The 20,403-nt window shown below is 50.9% G+C and overlaps 1 protein-coding gene across 6 annotated transcripts in view; it reads right to left on the reverse strand.

Annotated features, from left to right (window-relative positions):
- LOC122389611 (neurobeachin-like) overlaps positions 1-20,403 on the reverse strand; it is a 157,729-nt gene that overhangs the window by 120,877 nt on the left and 16,449 nt on the right. For all 6 annotated transcript variants that reach the window (XM_043381793.1, XM_043381798.1, XM_043381794.1 and 3 more), the window contains exons 3-7: positions 17,802-17,906; positions 16,492-16,618; positions 13,923-14,023; positions 3,522-3,617; positions 1,221-1,469 (exon numbers count right to left, since the gene is read on the reverse strand). In XM_043381793.1, coding sequence (XP_043237728.1) covers positions 1,221-1,469; positions 3,522-3,617; positions 13,923-14,023; positions 16,492-16,618; positions 17,802-17,906 — 678 coding nt within the window. The remainder of the gene's footprint in view (positions 1-1,220; positions 1,470-3,521; positions 3,618-13,922; positions 14,024-16,491; positions 16,619-17,801; positions 17,907-20,403) is intronic.

The raw sequence follows: 20,403 nt of genomic DNA on the forward strand, positions 1-20,403 counted from the left end.
CGGGGCACCGGTGGCCGTACACTGAAGGTCAGCCGGCGACATTCAAAGTTGGCACTCAAAATGAAGCGCCGGTCAAGAAACTGATTTCGTAAAGCCACCGAATCTGTGATTTCGACGATAACTTGGGTTCGCTGAAGGTCAGAAAAGTCGGGAAGGCCAGAACATTTGGCTGTTGCTACACGTCGGAAGTAAGGGATCTAGACCGAGCTTAACTGGCAATCTCTTACTGCAAAGTGTGTACAAAAGTGGACCCCTAGTTGGCCAATAGCACCTTAAAATATAACAAACTGAAAGTCCCGAGGGTGAAATTATGCTAACGGAGCAGCGATCATGTCTTATTGAATAGTTGAACATCTCTCAGCTAAAAACATCACGGTTCAGGTCTTCGCTACCCTCGTCGTCTTTTACATGCACCCTTCGTCTTCTACAGTCGCACTCTCCTCCCATTAAAACGTTCGACACCCGAGGGCGTGTCCATATCCCCGGCCCCTTCCACCGTTCATACCCCGTCACACCCATCACCGACCACCTAAGCTCGCCCCATGAGGCCCTCTCCGCCCAACCCATGGGCGTCCCTCCGCCCTTCCCATGCATGCCGATAGCACTGCGCTCCTCCGGCGCTGCCCGGCCGACACTCAGTCGGTCTCAACCACTCGTGTCGCACATATTGCCTATTGATCGTTCTGAGCCGCCCGCCCGGCCGACCGACCGGCCACGCGGGCGGCGGCTGGGTGGGATAGGGGGCGGGGCGGGGGTCCGCCACTGGGGGGGGGGGGACCCCGGCCTTCGGATCGCCAGACCATGAATGGAGCCGACACAGCGCGCCCATCAATGAGACCCACTAATGGGTCGCGGCGCCGGCCACAATGGCCAGCCTTCTGTGGCCCGAGTGCCCAGTAGCCGGCTGCATCCAATGCATGATGCAATAGATTCTAGCCCAGTGGAAACGGCCGCCGAGGGGTGTGTGAATTTGCATTTCAGCCACCAAGTCGGAGCATGTTATGCAAAGTAGGGCGACCTGCGTTCGAAGTCCGTTCCTTCTAAGGTCTGAGTGGTACCGAGTCGTACACAAAAGGACAACAGTGCAACCCAAACATCGAATTGTTATCGTGGGACAAGGAACTCCACCTACACAACACAGCAACACATTCTTAGAAATCACGTTACACCCTGTAAGTACGCCCCTCTCTCCTCACTCCGCCCCTCTCTCGCCCACATACCCGTCTCGGCTGGAACTCGTATTTGACGCAGTGCTGGAACCCCTTGCCCTTGATCTTCATAGCGGTGAGCACCAAGCAGGAGCCGACAAAGTGGGCCGAGTAGCCGACGCCCTTGCTGGTCTTGAAGCTGTACAAGTAGGGCTTTTCCCGCTCGATGTTGACCGAGTTGACGGGGTCCAGGCGGAACCATGTGGCGAACGTCCAGCCGTTCTCGTACGGCCAGCGGGCCAGCGGAGGGATCACGATCGCCTGAGGGCAGAGCGGGGGTCAGGGGTCAGGGGTCAGAGGGTCAGGGGGTCACTTATCAGGTCACAGATCGGTGTCACTGTTTGCAGAAACAGATAATGGCATGTGCCAGGGGTCACATGGCACTAAAGTGGGATCACGCACACAATTAGATGGTTGGCTCATGGCTGTGCCTCGCAACACGATATCAACACAATGACAGCAAGAACGTAACTAGTACTTATGAGAGGTCAATATTAACTATGACATGGCCCGTTAATTGTCAATGTCAGGTTCTTGTCATACATCCATTGTAACAAATGGCGACCCATCGCTCAATCCGACTGTCGTGCTCAGCGCTTGTTGAATGGACAAGTTTGGTGAGGCACAAGCATTCCATCATAAGACGGGTCATGTCATACATGCTTATTAGAGCATTTTAGTGGCGTGTATAAATTTTGTGTTAAAAAAACAGCCGAGCATGTCAAATATTTTCCTAGCGATGCAAAAGCTCGTTGTTACTCCGTTACTTGAAAATAGGTCATTAGGTATGCACTCGCAGGCACCGTTGAGATTTATGCAAGGCAAACTTGTCGGTTTACGGTCAAACAGGCTGAGCTTTCGAGCACTGTTTGCTGCACACCAGCCGCGGACGTATCAAGATGTTGAGGCCAGTGGTAGGAAGCTGGTCGCTGACACAGCCACAGCCTCATCGTCCTTCATTCCTCCTTCACAGGCCTTTTCTACGCGTCGGCGACGGAGCGGCTACCGCTCGCCACCACCCCGCCCACTGCCAACCGTCGCCTTCTCACCACCCGAGCTTCCACATCCTGTCGCCGTGGCTCGCGACTCTGGCAACGATCTCGGCTGTCGTCCCCCGGGGAAAAACAGGGCCTGACGGCGAGCGGGCCACTGGTGCGGGTCGGGCGCGGCGCAGCGCGACGGGACAACAGCGCACGGAGAGAGACGGGCAGGCGGACGGACGGACGGGAAGGCGGGCGGGCAGGCAGGCAGGCGGACGGACGGACGGACGGACGGACGGACGAGCAGGGTGATGGACTGACAGGCGGCAGCGATGGCGGTGCCTTTTTATGCACATATACCGGCGGTCTGCACTGGACGTATCACAGCGATGTAGCGGATCTGGTGGAGACTGTGATGGTGATAGAGTGGTGGAAGGCAAAGAGCAGCCCAGAATGCTGTAATGCTGTATAGATGGACAGGCCTGGAGATCGTGATACCTCACTGATGACATTTGTGCTGGTGTCGGACGATTTATATCCTTCAATGCATTTGAAATCGTATTTCTCCTGGATTCCAAGCGAAATCTAGCGCCAAAAAGTTGATGTTTTCCGGAGCGCTAAGTTACCGATTACTATGCAGACGTGTGCAAGCGGCAGCGCAATTTGCATAATCGACAACGGGAGAAGCACACAGAGCGTTAAATTTCACCTCCAAACCGAGTCCCACACCAGTCGCCCCTTCCACCACCCGACCCCACCCTCGCTCGCCTCACCCCTTTCCGTGAACTGGCTACATCCCTCAGTATCGAATCTGGGGCTGCAGGAACCCCGCCAACATGGCTGCCGACCATTGCGCCTGTCCCCGCGGGCACTGTGTCACGTGTGGTTGGTGCACGTGCAGACTAACCGTGTCCCGGCGGCCAGGTGCCGGCGCGCGTATCAGCTGCATCACCGTCCACCGGGAGGGGAGTGGGGGGGGGGGGGGACGGAGGGAAGGAAGGGAGGCTGGGGGAGCTCGGCAAATTGGCTCCCACCACAACATGGCCTGGGGGCGATCGGAGCTGTGAAATATTCACCACAACAGCCTCACTGCGGCCGATCGACCGGGGCGGCGAACCTCTGGAGAAAAGTAACCCTGCAGAGGCGGCCCGGAGAAGTGGCGAGCGAAGGCGCGCGCAGCATTCGGGATGCCGGTGGGTCAACAGATTGTGCGCTCGGTAGACGGCTCGCTGGCATGGAGGGAGGAATAAGGTCGCTATGGTTTCGTCTAGTCAAGTTGGGTGGAAGGTAGAGTTTAGCTATTGAAGATAACATGGGCGGGGTTGAAACTTACCGAGTTGGTTTTCCCGGGGAACATGAAGAATGTGTCTGGACAGTTACGCTGCGGCATCTGACGCAGCACCGACAGCAGTTTACTCGAGTGACGCGGCTGAAACGGGACGAAACACGGTCAGAGTAAGCACGAGCACGGGTACAGAGTATCTGGCACAGCAGTGACAGAGCGGGCATGATGGGGATGATACTACTTACAGCATCGAGAACAAACAAGAACATCCGCTTTAGGCGAGCTTGTTTACGACTGACGAGGTATTTGGGGAGACAGCATGCATACCCATTATAGGAGCAATGAACAAACATTGATGCATGAGACTGATAATGAGCCTTTACGGAGTGATAAAAACAGTATGCGGTAAAAACGGTATGTGCAAAAACAGAGAGGTATCAAAAAGATCAGTGTTCAGGCAAACGTGTCCTGAATGGCGAGCCGGGGACAATACTGGGGCAAAATAACCAATAACGAGAGTCAGACACAAGCCATAAGTAGGTTCATCACCAAATAAGGCGTCTTATCGTTACAACCAAAACAAAATATTGCATTATGTCCATTGCCTATAGATGCCATATTCCATTTCCCGGTCATATGTCAAACTGACTGGTTGATATAAAACAGAAACAACCCGTAATAGATTTCAAATGTCAGCAAGCCACCCATGACCATGACCATGACCATGACCATGAACAAAGGACACCATCAACTCCCAGCCCCAGCCCCAGCAACAGTGTGGCCCGCACCAACTCAGCAACTCAGCCAGCGAAGGGCAATAGGGCAATGGGGCAATATGCCGCCCTAATGCCACTAGCGGGCAATTGCGCGCTCCAGCAGCCGAGCAGCAGACCTAATAACGGCGGCGGTAATGCTGCCGCTCTAGCGCCGGCAGTGAGAAAAGCGGCCGCTCTAATGCCGTCGGCAGGCGGCCCACTGTCGGGTCCGGCAGGATGGGTCGGTTCTTCCAGGCCGTACAGCTGGGTGGGTGTCGGCGCCGACTAGTCGTAGCGACATCCGGAACTGACCGACCCACTGGTCGGAATCTACTTTCTGAGTTTTCTCCGCGAATATTGGGAAAGCGAAAGAATTAGAGGATCACACGAAACATCCCCAAAGCGAACCTCGGGTTTCCTGCCTCCATGCCTCGCTTTTAAATAAAATCTAATAATTTTAGCAAAGCAGGCGTCTACAATCATTGTGTAACCCTCCCAAGTATAAATACTTGAGCAAATAATATATCCACATGTCTGTCATAAACCACGGTAAGTAGGGACACTATCACGATGACCAGGCTGAAACAGTGATACGAGCGACAAGCACAGCATAACGGCACAGCCGGCCTGCAAAATGCAAACCTCCAAAACCATAATCAGCCGGATCTCAGGGCCAGTTCGGCGGCAGCCTGCCGCCATGGTTTGCACACGTAGCCACACAGCAGCGCCCCTAGACTCCGCCCCCCTCCACTCCCCGTCACGGTTAGACACCGTGACTCACGATCGTCACGGGCGAAAACACGGCATGGTGACGACAGACCAACATCAGCGGACCGACAGTCGACACTAGAGGACCGGCACTGGCTGACCGACGGCTGCTGTTCAATTAGATGGCCAATAGAAAAGTAACAAGTTAAGATGAGAATTACTACCTATAAATGCAAGCGTGTCGCAGCGTTTACGAGTTACGAAGTTCCGTGATCAATGATCATGCTGCATATTCCGGAGATCCTGATCACTCAAAAATGTTAATCCAAAGCTCTCGCACGGCGCCTGACGACTCGGTTTCACTGCAGAACTTACACAACAATGTATGGCATTATTCATGGTGTGGCAAAATGGCATATTCGCCCAACCTTTCTCCCCAAATACCCCAAAATAGCACCGCCCTAGCCATAGATGCAGACCAAGCAGTATTCTCCACACAACTTTGTACACTTCAGCATGAAAGTTGGCATAAACTTCTCTCCCAATGTAGCGCTATGGGGATTTTCGGAGCGCCAGCCCCAAAATGGACAGACGCCATCCCGGGATGAAGCCCCAGCTAATGCTTCAACTCTTACTTAAATAAGACGCCACCACGCCGCACGTTCGTGCAATGCATTCTAACTATCTCTAACTGTCTGTCAATTCCACTCGTTCCAAAGTACAGTACTTCCATTCACTGTCCCATCCGTCCTCTGCCGTCCTCTTTCCTCTGCTGTGCTCTGCAAGCTGTATTCCTGCGGTGCTACGTCCTGTACTCGGTTCTCCAGGGCAGTGTGTGTCTCCTCCTGTGCTCTCCAAGCCGTGTTCCTTGAGTGCTCCTTGTCCTCCTTGCCCCAGAGCAGTGTTCCCTACCGTGCTCTCCAAGCTGCGTTGCTCGCGTGCTCCTTGTCTCCGTGCCCCAGAGCAGTTTCTCCTCCTGTGCTCCCGCGCCGCGTTTCCTGCCTTCCGCTGAATCCCCGCCGTACCCCGGTCTCCCCGCGGCCTCCCGGTAGCGGAGGCGACACGGCGCCGGTGGCACGTCTCCAGTGACAAACGAGGTCATTAGGGGTGACGAAGCGCCGCCGGCCACTCGACGCCACCGTCCGGCCCCCGGCCACAGCTGGGGCGCTGACCAGGTCAGGGGCCGCGCCCGGCGCCGGCTGCCGGCTGACCCGCCAGCGCCGGCTGCGCTCTAGTGCTCTATTCTATGCCCATAACGCTGAGCGACGGCGCCGAGTGACCCGGCAGCCGCTAAACTTATGACCGGCCACACAGAGATATATCAGAGGCGCGGCCGAAATTATGAACATCGCCGGCCAGATTTAGCAGCTCGATGTCTTGTAATCGTTTCGCGCGGCCGTTAGCGCCGATAAAACGGGAAAATGATGCGTTATCATATAGCGCGCTGTTATGATGTGGCTATTATTGTTACCAGACATGTGCATGGATCCGAGAGCTGGATCTATGATCTCAGTGGATCTCTCGACAAAATAGAGGGGTTGGATCTATGATCCGAGAGGATCTCTCGACAAAATTCAGGGGTTGGATCTATGATCCGAATGGATCCCTCGACAAAATTTAGGGGTCGGATCTATGATCTCTGTGGATCCAGCGGCCAAAAATTTGTGGAGGACCTATGATCTGTATGGATCTCACGACAACATGTAGCCAATGAAGGTGTCCGGACAAATTGCCGAAAGGCGATTTACCGAATGTCATTTTGCCGAATGCATTTCGCCGAATGTCATTTTGCCGATGTGCTTTTTGCCGACGTGTCAAAAAGTCGAAATGCTAAAAGTCGAAATGCCATTTGCCGACATGCCTTTTTGCCGAAATGCCAATTTGCCGAAATGCTTATTAGTCGAAATGTAAATTTGCCGAAATGCGATTTGCCGAAATGTCGATTAGTCGAAATGTCAATTAGTCGAAATGTCAATTAGTCGAAATGTCAATTAGTCGAAATGTCAATTAGTCGAAATGTTAATTTGCCTAAATGTCAATTTGCCGAAATGTCAATTTGCCGAAATGTCAATTTGCCGAAATGTCAATTTGCCGAAATATCAATCTGCCGAATTGGCAGTTTGCCGAAATGTCAATTAGTTGAAATATAAATTCGCCGAAATGTCAATCTGCAAACCTAGGTTAGGTTAGGTTAGGTTAGGTTAGGTTAGGTGGTGTTTATTTACTTAGGACCGATCACCAATTTACTTTTGGTGCAATCCCCAAGTAAGAAGCAAATCACATGATAGGTATCCTTTGACCTCCTGATTTCATAACTAATAATTAGGTATTCATGGCACAAGCAAGTTTAAAAGCACCAATACCATGTGGAAATAAACATCAAATTGCTCGTGGCGAAGCAGTGCAGTGCCGAAGGCAATGCCTTAGGAGAGATTACAGGCAAAGGTAAGTCAAATATTTTTAGGTTAACCCTCGCCGGCCAAGGGGGGTGCGGGTGCCGCACCCCCATAGGGTTTTTCGCGATAGCTCCGAACACGCTGGCGATATAAGAGCTGAAACTTGGCATAGCTGACCTTTGATTCAAGTCGGATCTTTTTACACCAACCGCATTTTCGGGTCAGGTCAGGTCACCGACCTATGACGTCATAAGTGAACCTCTGCACGGTCTTCAGATGTCGCAACTTCGCAACGCCCTCACGGCCAGAGGAGCTTTCACAGGGAAATGAAACATGCAGGACCTAATATCCATTACGAGTCTCAAAGCTTGTATATCTCAGATTTTCCTTAAGGTTATTTGAAGTCAGGTCATTTTCGTGACCTCACCATTATAAGTCAAGAAGAAAAATGAAAACTGCTATTCTGGCGCCGGGAACGACCTCTAACTATCTCAAGCACACAGAATCGTGATTTGACGCCTTCCTTGCAAGGTAAGATGCGTAACTTTTGCAATGTTGACCTTGCGTGACGTCATTTATGACGTCATCAAAGTCATATTAGTTTTTCGTCAATAACTCCCGATCAAATTGAGCTAGCGAGTCGGGAAAGCCACCAATGGACTCAGGAAGACCTGCAGAATCGAATGATATGCGACATGACCTCTTTCCACCAACTTCATGATCTGGGGGTGCTGACCTGACCGTGACCTGAGGTCAACACCCTAAGTTGACCTGACCCAAACAAAAATTATATCATTTGACGCGCCTAAGCAAGGCAAACACGATGCTGCCAAAATCGCGGCTGTTTTTGGCGAAGTTATTCGCCAAAAACTGAACCACCTTGGGGCATTTGACCTGACCTCAGAGGTCACCGGTTGACGTAGTACCTTAAAACAGGTATCAATCTCTGCGTCTCATAACGGCGCACACGCTCGTTTTTTCCGCGATGCGCCAGCTCCACCAGGGGCGAAACGACTAATAAGCATTTCGGCAAAAAGGCATGTTGGCAAATGGCATTTCGACTTTTTGACACGTCGGCAAAAAGCACATCGGCAAAATGACATTCGGCGAAATGCATTCGGCAAAATGACATTCGGCAAATCGCCTTTCAGCAATTACCACCTCGGCCGGCGCGTATGTAGAAAACCAATAGGTCCGGTGAGGGTTAAATTGTTGTGTATCTGGCTTCAGGCCGAAGGCCTGAAGCCTGATGCACAACCACTTAACCTAAGAATAATTGACTTATCATTGTCTGCAATCTATTCATGTGAGTATCTTCTTCCTTATCCACGGGTAGGCAAAAATCAGTATGTCAGGTTAGGTAAGGTTTGGTTATGTTTTTCTTATACTTTGGTGACATGTAAGTGTAAAGTGTGTTTTTTTTTTACCTTTGAAAAGCGAGTCGGTCCTAAAGTTAATACTTACGGGTCACGTTAGGTTAGGTTAATTTCGGCTAATTGGCATTTCGGCAAATTGACATTTCGACTAATTGACTTTTCGGTAAATTGACATTTCGACCAGGGCTGCGGAGTCGGAGTCGGAGTCGGAGTCGGAGTCGGTCGGAGTCGACAGTTGTGACCGGAGTCGGAGTCGGAGTCGGAGTCGATTTTAGAAACCCGAGCCGGAGTCGGAGTCGGAGTCACCGAAAATCTGTCGACTCCGCAGCCCTGCTAGGTCTGAGGAGTCGGAGTCGGGAGTTGGAGTCGGTCGGAGTGGACAATTCTGCCCGGAGTCGGAGTCGGAGTCGGAGCTGGTTTTTGAAAGCCGGAGTCGGAGTCGGAGTCGGAGTCGCCGAAAATCCATCGACTCCGCAGCCCTGATTTCGACTAATTGACACTTCGGCAAATTTACATTTTGACTAATTAGCATTTCGGCAAATTAGCATTTCGGCGAATTGACATTTCGACTAATTGACTTTTCGGCAAATTGACATTTCGGCAAATTAACATTTCGACTAATAAGCATTTCGGCAAATTAGCATTTCGGCGAATTGACATTTCGACTAATTGACTTTTCGGCAAATTGACATTTCGGCAAATTGACATTTTCGACTTATTGCACGCCGGCAAAAAGGCATGTCGGCAAATTGCATTTCGACTTTTAGCACTTCGCCCTTTTGACACGTCGGCAAAAAGACACGTCGGCAAAATGCATTCGACATATTGACATTCGGCGAATAAGCATTCGGCAAAATGCAGTTCGGCAAATTGTCCTGTAACCGCCAATGAAACCCTTATCCTACATAATTGTACACCTTACAGTGCAATACAATTGAGAATTGTCACTTGTGGACATACCTTTACCTGACAAGACCAGTTGTAATCATTAGGTATAGTATCATCATTAAATTTGAATTAAATCAACAACATTTGTACTACATTTAAAATAAACCAAGAAGATGCACATTGCACATTGCTACTTTTTGTGACCAATTGTAACTTTTCATGACAGCACTGATGACAATCTTATCAACAAGCTACAGCCACTTTAATTCAATGAACAAACAGTACAGACAGATGCAGTGGCAGCGGGGCACTGCAGATTTTCATTTTGGTCCCATTCTTTCCATGCAACACCAGTAGGGCTAATGTTAAAATGCCAAAATCTATGGGGGGCACTGTACCCTGGTGCCACCCCCCCCCCCCCCCTGTTCTGCCGCCTATGGACAGATGTTAGGAAATCAAACCTGGAAGCCAGATAGGTCAGTTTTGTTAAAAATAATCCAGCAATCCACTTCTGCCAGGTATGAAATCCCAATCCAGAATGTTCGTATGAGCTATTAGTATGTGCAACACAATTTCGATTTAGTAAGAATAGCAACCAACCTCTAATACTTTCCTAATAAAATTACAAGTTCAAAAATGGCATCAACTTCTTTTCCCATACCTGCTACATTGCATGATTAAATCGAGACATCCAGGCATTTTAATGGCACGTGCACTGTACCACACTTTTCAAAGTTTAATGCAGTGCCTTAATATTGCCAGCCGTGTGGTTCAAGGGGTGTGGTTAAACGCGTTGAACCACACGGCTGCTGACGTCACTATCAATTATAGTTGTGAGCTTTTTGGCAGGTATGGGAAACACCTTCCAGCCCTAAGGCCGGGAATTCAATAAATGTCACCTCGCTTTTTTAGCGAAAAGCACCTCGGGCCTAACGGCCCTCGGAGTTTTCGCTAAAAAACCTCGGTGACATTTATTGAATCATCCCGGCCCCGGGCAGGAATATATTCAGATTACCTACTTTTGGCATCGTGCCACGTGTGGTGCCATGCTGTGTTTTCGTTATGAGAGAGCCTCCCAAAAAAAGACAAACGAAATTCACAGCTCACGTTTTGGTAATATTGTTTTATTACGTCATTATCGTTTGACCAATGAAAAATCTTAATTTGACTGAAACCGTAATGATTCCAAAAGATTCCCCGTAATAGGCCCTTCAAACTAATGACGTAAGGTATTGTGATTCTTTTGACAAGTGAATAAAATAAAGATGCAAGGTGCTCAGGGTCATGTAATACCGTTTCAGCTTACGTTTACGTCATTAAATTCAACGCTACAAAGATGATATTCACAAACAATCGTATCGTAAAATTATGTGAGGCAGAAAAAATGAACATTCTTTAAAAAAAAAAACTCCAGACTTTTGAATTTCCAGTTTTATTTCTTATTTATTTTCATTATACTCGAAGGTAGAACGCTTAGCTCATTTGTTATTTGAATTGACGTCACGAGTTCTATTTAGGTACTGAATAATCAGTTTACGGTAAATATCCAAGGCCATTACAATTGATATTTCGCTTCCGATCGCTTCCGCGGGCTGTTGAATATTTTTATACCCTTGTTTATATCTCAGTTTATTTTATTAAATATTTCTTGCAATAGATTGAAATACCTTTACCTAACCAAGCCACATGTGTCAGTATCATCTTTTATTGTTTATCAATCAATTGTGCTAGCTGGAAACTGGAAAGCCTCATGGTTGTCCAATGCAAGATTGTCTTATCAATATCATTATGGAGATTCTAACATGAATTGTGATGTGGTAGGTACCTAGTAATGTATTGTTCATTAGTCATTACTTTGACTTACCTCTATGTTAATTGTTAATGCAAACTTTTCTGTTGGTATGTGAACAATTTTCATGTCACTCAATTCTCTCAAGTTGTGACTGTCATGAGCCTCCTTTATGTTGTATTCTGTATAATGTAACTGGATGCCTTTACTTATATGGCCTTTGTATAAGATTGTTTGTTTCTAACCATACTTTGGTATTCATACCTTCTTATGAAAGAAAGTTGTTAACCATTTTGAGCACCTATGAGCTATGATCCCAATGGATCTCACGACAAAATTGGGGAGCCAGATCTATGATCCGAGTGGATCTAGCGACCAGTATAACGCCTTTTGGGGCGACTAACGGAGCGAGCGAGAGGGTGGGCCTTGCACGTGCGAAATTGCGAGGGGGTACCTCCAACTGACTTGTGCACGGCACCCTACTAACCGGTCTCTAGCGACGTGCCAAATTTGGGTACAATCGGCCCAGTCGTTCTCGAGATCTGGAAGCGGCACCCTGCACGTGCGCACGTGCAAAATGGGTCCCAACTGACTTGTGCACGGCACCCTACTAACCGGTCCCTAACTGTGTGCCAAATTGGAGCGCAATCGGTCGAGCCGTTCTCGAGATCTGGAAACGACCCCTGCACGTGCGCACGTGCAGCAGCACCCCAACTCTGGCACATGGATATGCAGTGCCTAGTGGGTGCCTACCTACATGCCAACTTTCAGCGCAATCGGCCAAGTAGTTACCGAGATATTGCAACAATTACAAAACTGACACCTCTTCGTTTTGCACGTGGCACGTGCATAAGGGGTCACCCACATGCATCGGGAATAGTCCAATACTTGGTAGAAGGAATGAAGCTACCCTACAAAAATTACCGCATGTAAATCGGTCAAGTGGTTGCTGAGATATAAGCTTCACAGAATCGTGACCACGGCCGGCCGGCCGGCCGGCCGCTCATACTCAGAAATTTCCGTTATTCTACGTAAGACTCCGCTCGCTTCGCTCGCTCCGTAACAAAATTGAAGGGTCAGATCTATGATCCCAGTAGATCTCTCGACAAAATTGAGGGGTTGGATCTATGATCTGAATGGATCTCGGATCGGGATCCATGGGATCGGATCTCAGATCCATTTTTCCGGATCCAAGCACATGTCTGATTGTTACTTTATGTCATCGTGAGGCGTCAATATTCCGAGAACGGAGTAGAATTTTTGGTGTAATGTTGGTTTCGCATTAAACACAGTTCAGCGAGAGGAAATATATGGATCCGGTGAAGGTCAAATGATGTATGCGTGCATTATGCTTATCAGGGTACTCCAGCCCGTTTCTTGGCCGCCGCTTATTTAAACTCCACACTGATACCATCTCTCCAAACACATAAATCACACTCCTGCGCTGTGCGCCACCCAATCTCCTCTTCTCCGTTCTCCGAAAGCGTAGTCATAACACACACGTTCGGCGTCCATAACGCGGAGACCCCGGTCATCAACGCACGCCCCCGCCGCTACCCTCCGCCCACCGAGCGAAGTCCGTCGCTGAACGCTTCCAATCGAGATGCGCGCTGAAGGGCGTTCCGTTCAGCACTTCTCGTTGGGCGATCGCTTCACGGCGGCCGCTCTCTGAAAACGGCTCATCAATCGGCGCCCACCCGCCCCCAGCCCGCTCCCCCGCTCCAGAACCGGCGGAGGATCGAGCTATCGAAGCTGTCGCCGCCGCTACCATCGTTGGGACCGCGTCCTCCCGGTATTCAGCGTTCGGTGCCGAGCTTAACGCGGATGCCAGTGTGAGACCGCTGTCATCGTGCCTAGCAGTGCAGGGCGGTCTGGAAACGGCTATGGGTCCGAAGGCGGCAGCAGTTGGCTGGGCAGGGACACACCACTCCGTGTGGCCACCAGGGTGAGGAATTTGACATTCGCACCACGTGCCGGGTACGTAACGTGCCGAGAAAAACGATAAGATGTTGACCCAAGTGGCGAGGGATGGCAATATTACGTGGAATTCACTGCAATTTTCCGAATGAAAAACATAATATCACGATATCTGGAAACGTTTACCAACACAAAATAAGGACTGCATAAACTGGTAATAAAAATAGATGCAATGCCTACCATGTTGAAGACGCCATACGAACCACCACCTTTCCAGAAAACATGAGGTACGTTACTACCAACTTCAGGCATGTAATCTGCGTGCAACTCAGATCCAGGCACGTTCATCTCTGATAATGGTAAGTAATGGCCATTAGCCGCCGTAAGGATGTCATGATTCGATTACAGAAATTCCTGGAAACCTAGCTGCACCGCGCGGCAGTTCCATTCCAGCTCGCAGTTGCCCATTACTTGCAGTAGACTGCCAAATCCATCCCATTCAAGCCCTGCAGCACACTCCAAGCTCGGGCTCACCATGTCATTCCCTGGACACAAACGTTCACAGCACTGCATGTATGGTCAAAGGGTAGTGTGCGCGCTGTAAGAGCAGAATTCCTTACCCAGCCGTCTCCGTCTGCCTTCATACTGCCCACCAGCAGCTTCAGTTGGCTGACCGTCACGTTGTAGGTGGCCAGTGTGCCCAGCAACTCCACCAGAAGATCTGTGGGACGCGCACAGGTCAGCTAAGGTCACCGGGATCATGTTACGTGGTCATGGTGTCGAAATTTTCCATAACAATGTTAAGTGACCTGAATGAAAAGCTCCTTTGTGTAAGCGATGATGCATGACAGATCAGTGATCACCTTAGGGGCCCAAGCAGGTGACCTTTTCGCCAACGTATTCACAACATCCGACGCATTAACAAGCACGCCCACAGGTCTCCACAAGGGTGTGCACTGTGCAACTCAATTCTGGAGCATATCTAGCAAAGGTCGGCCGCACCGCCCTCCCAGCACAGTAGTTCGCGGCTGCCGGAAACTCAATCTAGCGAGAGGACATGACAGTCGAGAGGGAAACCCACACCATTCCAGATTTACCACCCTGATACCACCCACGGTGATATCTCAACTCTGCAGTCACCGGTTAACACCCCACCCGAGGGACCCCATGGTTCGTCATAGTGTGCCAGTAACCCTCCCCCTCCGTCCATCCTGTGGCCGACGTCTCGCCCTACAATGTCCCTAATGGATGCCAGCGACACGCTCTCCAAGCCCGGCGGCCGCACGCAAGCATGCCGGCATTCTCCGTCGCCGAGCCGGCGAGCCGCCTTTCTTCGGGTGCCCGCAGGCACGGGGCAGTGTTAGTACGGCGCTCTTAAGGGAGGGAGGGATACAACGGGAGGGGCTCTCGCGGCGAGCCTGCGGTGGCGCTGTTCAAACACTTACCCCAGAATGACAAGCGAGGGATGCAGATAGCGGGAGAGTGAGAGGATGATGGAAATAGTGAGAATGGGAATCAGAGAGGAGGGGTTAGGCGAGGAAAGAGAATGAAAAAAAGGACAATGGACAAGCACCTTAATAACATATCGAGGTGCGTTAAACAGGATCAGCCCAATCTGAAGGCTGATAAGTGACTACATTCGTGGATTTGTACAGCACAAAAAAATTGGCTATCGCAGATTTCGGTGATCGGTCAACAACACAAAACATACAACGAACTATTAAGAATGTTACCATCCATCTAACCACACACCACCAGACCCAGCGACCAGCCGACAGAACTTCGCAGTGCGCAAGCCACCACAGGTCGTCGGCATCCGATGGCCTCCGATTGATCCCAGCGCCGTGCACGACCGAATCGTGCGCCGTGACCGAATCCATTACCGTTTCGATGGCCCCATCGCGGGTACCGAGAACGCCACCGACCGATACGGAAGCTGCGCGGCGCGCGGCCCACCGCCTGCAGATTCCGTATTGCACTCAAATGGTGAATATCTCACCGCTGCTCAGATAGCATCGTGCCATAGGCGCCAGCCGGGTCGGTTTACGAGATGGGTCTCCGCTCGTTTGGAGAGTCCTCAGGCCTAATATCTGACAGCTCTGCCACCACCACGGCTCCAGCGTGCCGACCGCTCTAACCCGAAATATGCGCGATGGGATAGAGTGGGGTGGGGCGGGTTAGTCCACATTGGACTGGATTGGATGAACTGACTTGTATTGGTTAGGTTTTGGCAATTGCTGTCGCCAGCGCGCTTGATTGAAGATAGTTTTGCGTGGACTAGTCACCTTAGGGTGAACGAAGAAATCGATACCTAGGCTAAGATGGGTGCTACTGAATTTAACTCTGCTAGTCTGTGTCATAAGACTAGCTGAACTGATTTTAACTGAACTCCGATCTAAACTGAATTGGGCCGGAACGAATTGGAGCCAGTCTGAACGGGGTTCGATGAGATTACATTAAACTGGACGAGCTGGAATGAGACGGAACGGAACGAGTGAATATGGTGAATCGAGTGGAACGACGGCACCGGATGTCCCCATATCCGCCTGGCTCAGCCCAGCGACATCGCCACGCCCCATCGCCGCCAGCCGTGCGCTATCTGACCCCAACCGCCCGAGGCACAAAAACAACAGACCCACCGGCCGCCGCTGGCAGAACGCGCCACAAATCGCTCACTGAACCTCCATAGCTTTTTGGGCCGAACCTACTCGAAAAACACCGTCCAGTGCGGAGAGCAGCAAAATAAGCGATCATCGCTGGCTCTGGGAGTCCCCCGGCGGGCGCGTGCGGCGATTACAGCGAGCGCAGGTCGATATCCACCCGCCCCGCCCCGGAGGAGAGTGGCCGGAGCCGTGGTGCCACGTGGCGCGTGCCGTGAGTCCGGTAGATGTGTGTGACATGTGACGTGTGCGCGCTATCGGTGACACCCGGCGTGGGACGAGGAGCATACGGAGGGCGTGAGAGAGAGAGAGAGAGAGAGAGAGAGAGAGAGAGAGAGAGAGAGAGAGAGAGAGAGAGAGAGAGAGAGAGAGAAAGAGAGAGAGAGAGAGAGAGAGAGAGAGAGAGAGAGAGAGAGAGAGAGAGAGAGAGAGAGAGAGAGAGAGAGAGAGAGAGAGAGAGAGAGAAGACAACAAACAGGCAGAAGCAGAGGCAGAGGCAGAGACGGAAGTAGAGACGGTGTAAATTTACCTGCCACGACCGTGTCGGCCTTGGGGAGTCGGCGCAGCACGTGCTCGATCAGGCCCACCTCCACGCAGGCCTGCATGTTGCGCATCGACTTGCGCAGGATACAGGTGAACACACTCCAGAGTTCGGCCTGCGGGGAGCGCGGGCAGACGGTCAGAGGGGGCCGGTCGGCAGTCGATGGCTCCCTCCGGCGGGAGCCGTTGAACGAAAACGGGCCAACGGCGCGCACCTGGTCACGTTCCGAGCTGGTAGACGGAGCGGGAGGTGCACCGAAACGGTACGGCCGGGTGCTCCCGACGGCAATGTTTCACCGGCGCTGAAGTTCGGAGAGCGGTTAAATGTCATTTCGGCGCTGCTCACCTTTAAAATTTCCCTCACACAGAGAGAGAGGTCTGAATGGGCGCCCAGGGAGGAGTGTTCTGGACAAAGCCCTACAAAGCTCGGTGTGTGGGGTCAGCTGGGTCATGGGGCCACTTCTGTGTTACTAACGGGTTAAACAGAATAATAATAAAATAACAATAATAGACCGTTGCCTTCGTAACCTCGCGTATTTTGTCAGGCACCGTTTAACATCTTTATTCGCAAAATAAGGCTTCATTTGCCTGAGTAACGCAAAATCAATAATAAAACTTGAAAACAACGACAAACATTGTTTGACGTCGGTTTGATTTAGGACCGCAAAAACAATGTCGTATAAAACGATAATTAAACCGAAGATGACGGCTGAGAAAAACAAGAAGGAAATTTCGCCCATCAGTTTTGCTTTCTCGGATGGTTTAAGCGACGGGGTATTTAGCCGATCGGTGAGAGCCCGGTTCGAGCAGCTGAAGTACAACCATCAAACCACTGACGGGGAGAAGATCTATAATTCTCGCGCGTACCGTCAACGGTGGACGCGGGTCGTAAAATTAGCAGGACGCACGGAGACTATCTTTATGGGAACGCCTCTCCTATAAAGAACACTTTTAAAAAGTTGCAGGTCAAGTTGAAGTCTACGCAGAAGAAAAACGTAGCGTATTATCCAAAAGTATCAGTCAGACGTGCTATACCAACCGTAACAAGGTAGCTGAGGATATCATCACAATTACGTGCAAGTAAAACGCCATGAATTTGAAGATTCGTTAGATCAAGTAAATAACTAAATGTGACTTAACTTCACTTCTATAAAAGCATGCTAAGAAAATACTCATTAAAAACATTTCAGCTGTGAAACGGATATACAGCAGACAACAATTCGAATTAGGCTCTCGATTATCCGTCTAAGCCGATCGCTCCAGCAACCCGAAGCTGGTACCACGGCCGTCAGTCCTTACCTGCAGCTTGACTGAGCAGTGGTCCATCACCTCCAGCATGTGCAGGATGTTGTTGGCGTCCTGCACCACAAAGTTGAGCTCCATGTCGAACTCACCACCGACCAGCTGAGGAACAAACGGTGTGCGGGTCAGCGGCGGCACGGAGCAAGAGGGGAAAGCAACGTGCGGGAGGAATGGCACATGAAACAGGTGTGCAATTTGTTCAGCGCATGAGTCCAGAATATAATGTTACTTCTGAAACTTCTTCCAAAAAGAGCTTTTATCTTTCAAATATTTAATGCATATGAGAATGGAGATGAATGTGCCATTTATAGCGTCCGCCGACAACACGTATTCAACTTTTCAAATAAACTGCTTAAATGACAGAGTTCCGTCTTCGCTCCGTCGGCGGATTTCTATTCACGGTTATAATTTGTTAGGTTTCCTTACTATCACCACTAGAAATTCTGAATGATAATATTCCAGACATTGAACGTTGTGAAGAGGATCTATTTCAAAGCCGGGATTCTCACTAGCAGACAACTTCCAGCCTAGATAAGTCCGCATAACTTTCCACCCTAAAATACCAAAGGAAAAAAGAGAACATATTTTTTCGATAGATAGAAGCCAAAGCCATGCTCAAGCGTGCTCAAACTGATGGAAATACGATGGCATATAAATAAAACCATTTGACAAAATGGCCATTGGCCAGCTATGCGGATATGAATCGATTCCTCCCCAAAGAAACTGGAATGAAGTGGCTGGCGGTGGTTTGCTGGTGCAGTAAAGCAAGGGAATGTCCACCGGAGAGGAGTCAGAAACTGAACAGAACTCAGAAGCTCGGTCATGGCGGTATTGTTAGGTAAGGACTGATGTATGGCATGAAGAACGACACATGACTACACCCGTCAGTGCGGTGCGTCAGGTGAAAGGTGGGATCACTGACTGTTCCTTTCATGTCAACTACAAAATTCCAAGTATCTATTGCGGTCCACTATTGAAAACATCGGCTGTTGTCGGGGATTCCAAAGCAACGTTGTGACATTCCCATAGGCGGCGGACCCCCTTTCCCGGGGCACCGTGCCCCCCTTTGATTTTGGCATTTTAACATTAGCCCTATGGGCGTTGCATGGAAAGAATGGGACCAAAAGTCGGCAGTGCCCCCCCCCCCCTTAATTGAGGGTGTTCCGCCGCTACTGGACATGCCAATCAGCCTGCGATTCACTACGAATGTTTTCGTTAGGGTAATGCTGAACGCAGGGCTGCGGAGTCGATGGATTTTCGGTGACTCAGACTCCGACTCCGACTCCGGCTTTCAAAAACCAGCTCCGACTCCGACTCCGGGCAGAATTGTCGACTCCGACCGACTCCAACTCCCGACTCCGACTCCGCAGACCTAGCAGGGCTGCGGAGTCGACAGATTTTCGGTGACTCCGACTCCGACTCTGGCTCGGGTTTCTAAAATCGACTCCGACTCCGACTCTGACTCCGGTCACAACTGTCGACTCCGACCGACTCCGACTCCGACTCCGACTCCGACTCCGCAGCCCTGGCTGAACGTGCCACATATATTTCAAAAAAGTATAAACAACACTTTGGCAGTTACGTGCATCCACTTTTCTACGTCGCCGAATAGTTAGCCTCCACAAGTCATGAACTCACACCACGTCACCAATATAGCCGACTGTAACAGCAAGCGATCGCCAATATAGCCGACTGTGACAGCAAGCGATCGCCTTTAACGACACCACTCCACCATAACGGGTGACACGTGGACAGCTCAGACCGCGGTATGCACCGCTCCAGACGGCGCAGGGCCCGCCGTCTGCCCCCGACCCTGGGATGGCGCGATGGGGCGATGCAGCGCTCCTAAACCGGCCGGCTGTCTGACGCTCAGACGGGCAGTAAAGCCGACAGTTTGCTACTGACTTACGGCCGTACCGCGTCAGCCCTCTGCAGCCGTGGGTATGCAGTATGCACCCATTACCCACCCTACAGGCAGACGGGCTCCGCTCCCACCCTGTCCTAGCAACGATTGGAACTTCCTCTCAAGGTATTAGGCAGATAGCCCGGCGAAACGGACCATTCTAATCGAACACTGCTTGTCCAAAATGCATCCACCCCGGTCCCAGAAATCGAGACTGACGGGCGACACCGATAGCATCCCCGGTGTAATTAAATTCACCAGATAAACAAGCTTCACCAGCATGAATTCACCCGTCAGGGTGGGTGGCGGTAACGCTGATCTGGAAGGCAGCCACGCAAAACTCAGCTCTCCGTTCGCCCGTTTACAGCCGGAGCCGAGACAAACAGGCGCCCGGGCGTCGATCAAAAGTCGGCAGCGTCGATTCTCCCGACCGGAGCCAAATAAAGCCGTCGAATACGACGCACGGCCGCCGCCCGCCTACAAAGTGGGCCAGAGCGCCGCCGAGTCGGAGCCGGAGCCGACATAACTCGCCGCGCGGGACCGGAGATAGGATCCTAGAGGAGCCGCGGCGGGCCACGGCGGACCACGGTGGCCGCGGCATGCAACGAACGTTCAGCGGAGTCACGGTTAAGTCACGACTCACGACTCACGACGGAGAAGAGAAGAGAGCAACACCAAATACGGATTGCACACAGA

This window comes from Amphibalanus amphitrite, unplaced genomic scaffold (assembly GCF_019059575.1).
Source record: "Amphibalanus amphitrite isolate SeventyFive unplaced genomic scaffold, NRLGWU_Aamphi_draft 000365F_arrow, whole genome shotgun sequence".
Classification (NCBI taxonomy): domain Eukaryota; kingdom Metazoa; phylum Arthropoda; class Thecostraca; order Balanomorpha; family Balanidae; genus Amphibalanus; species Amphibalanus amphitrite.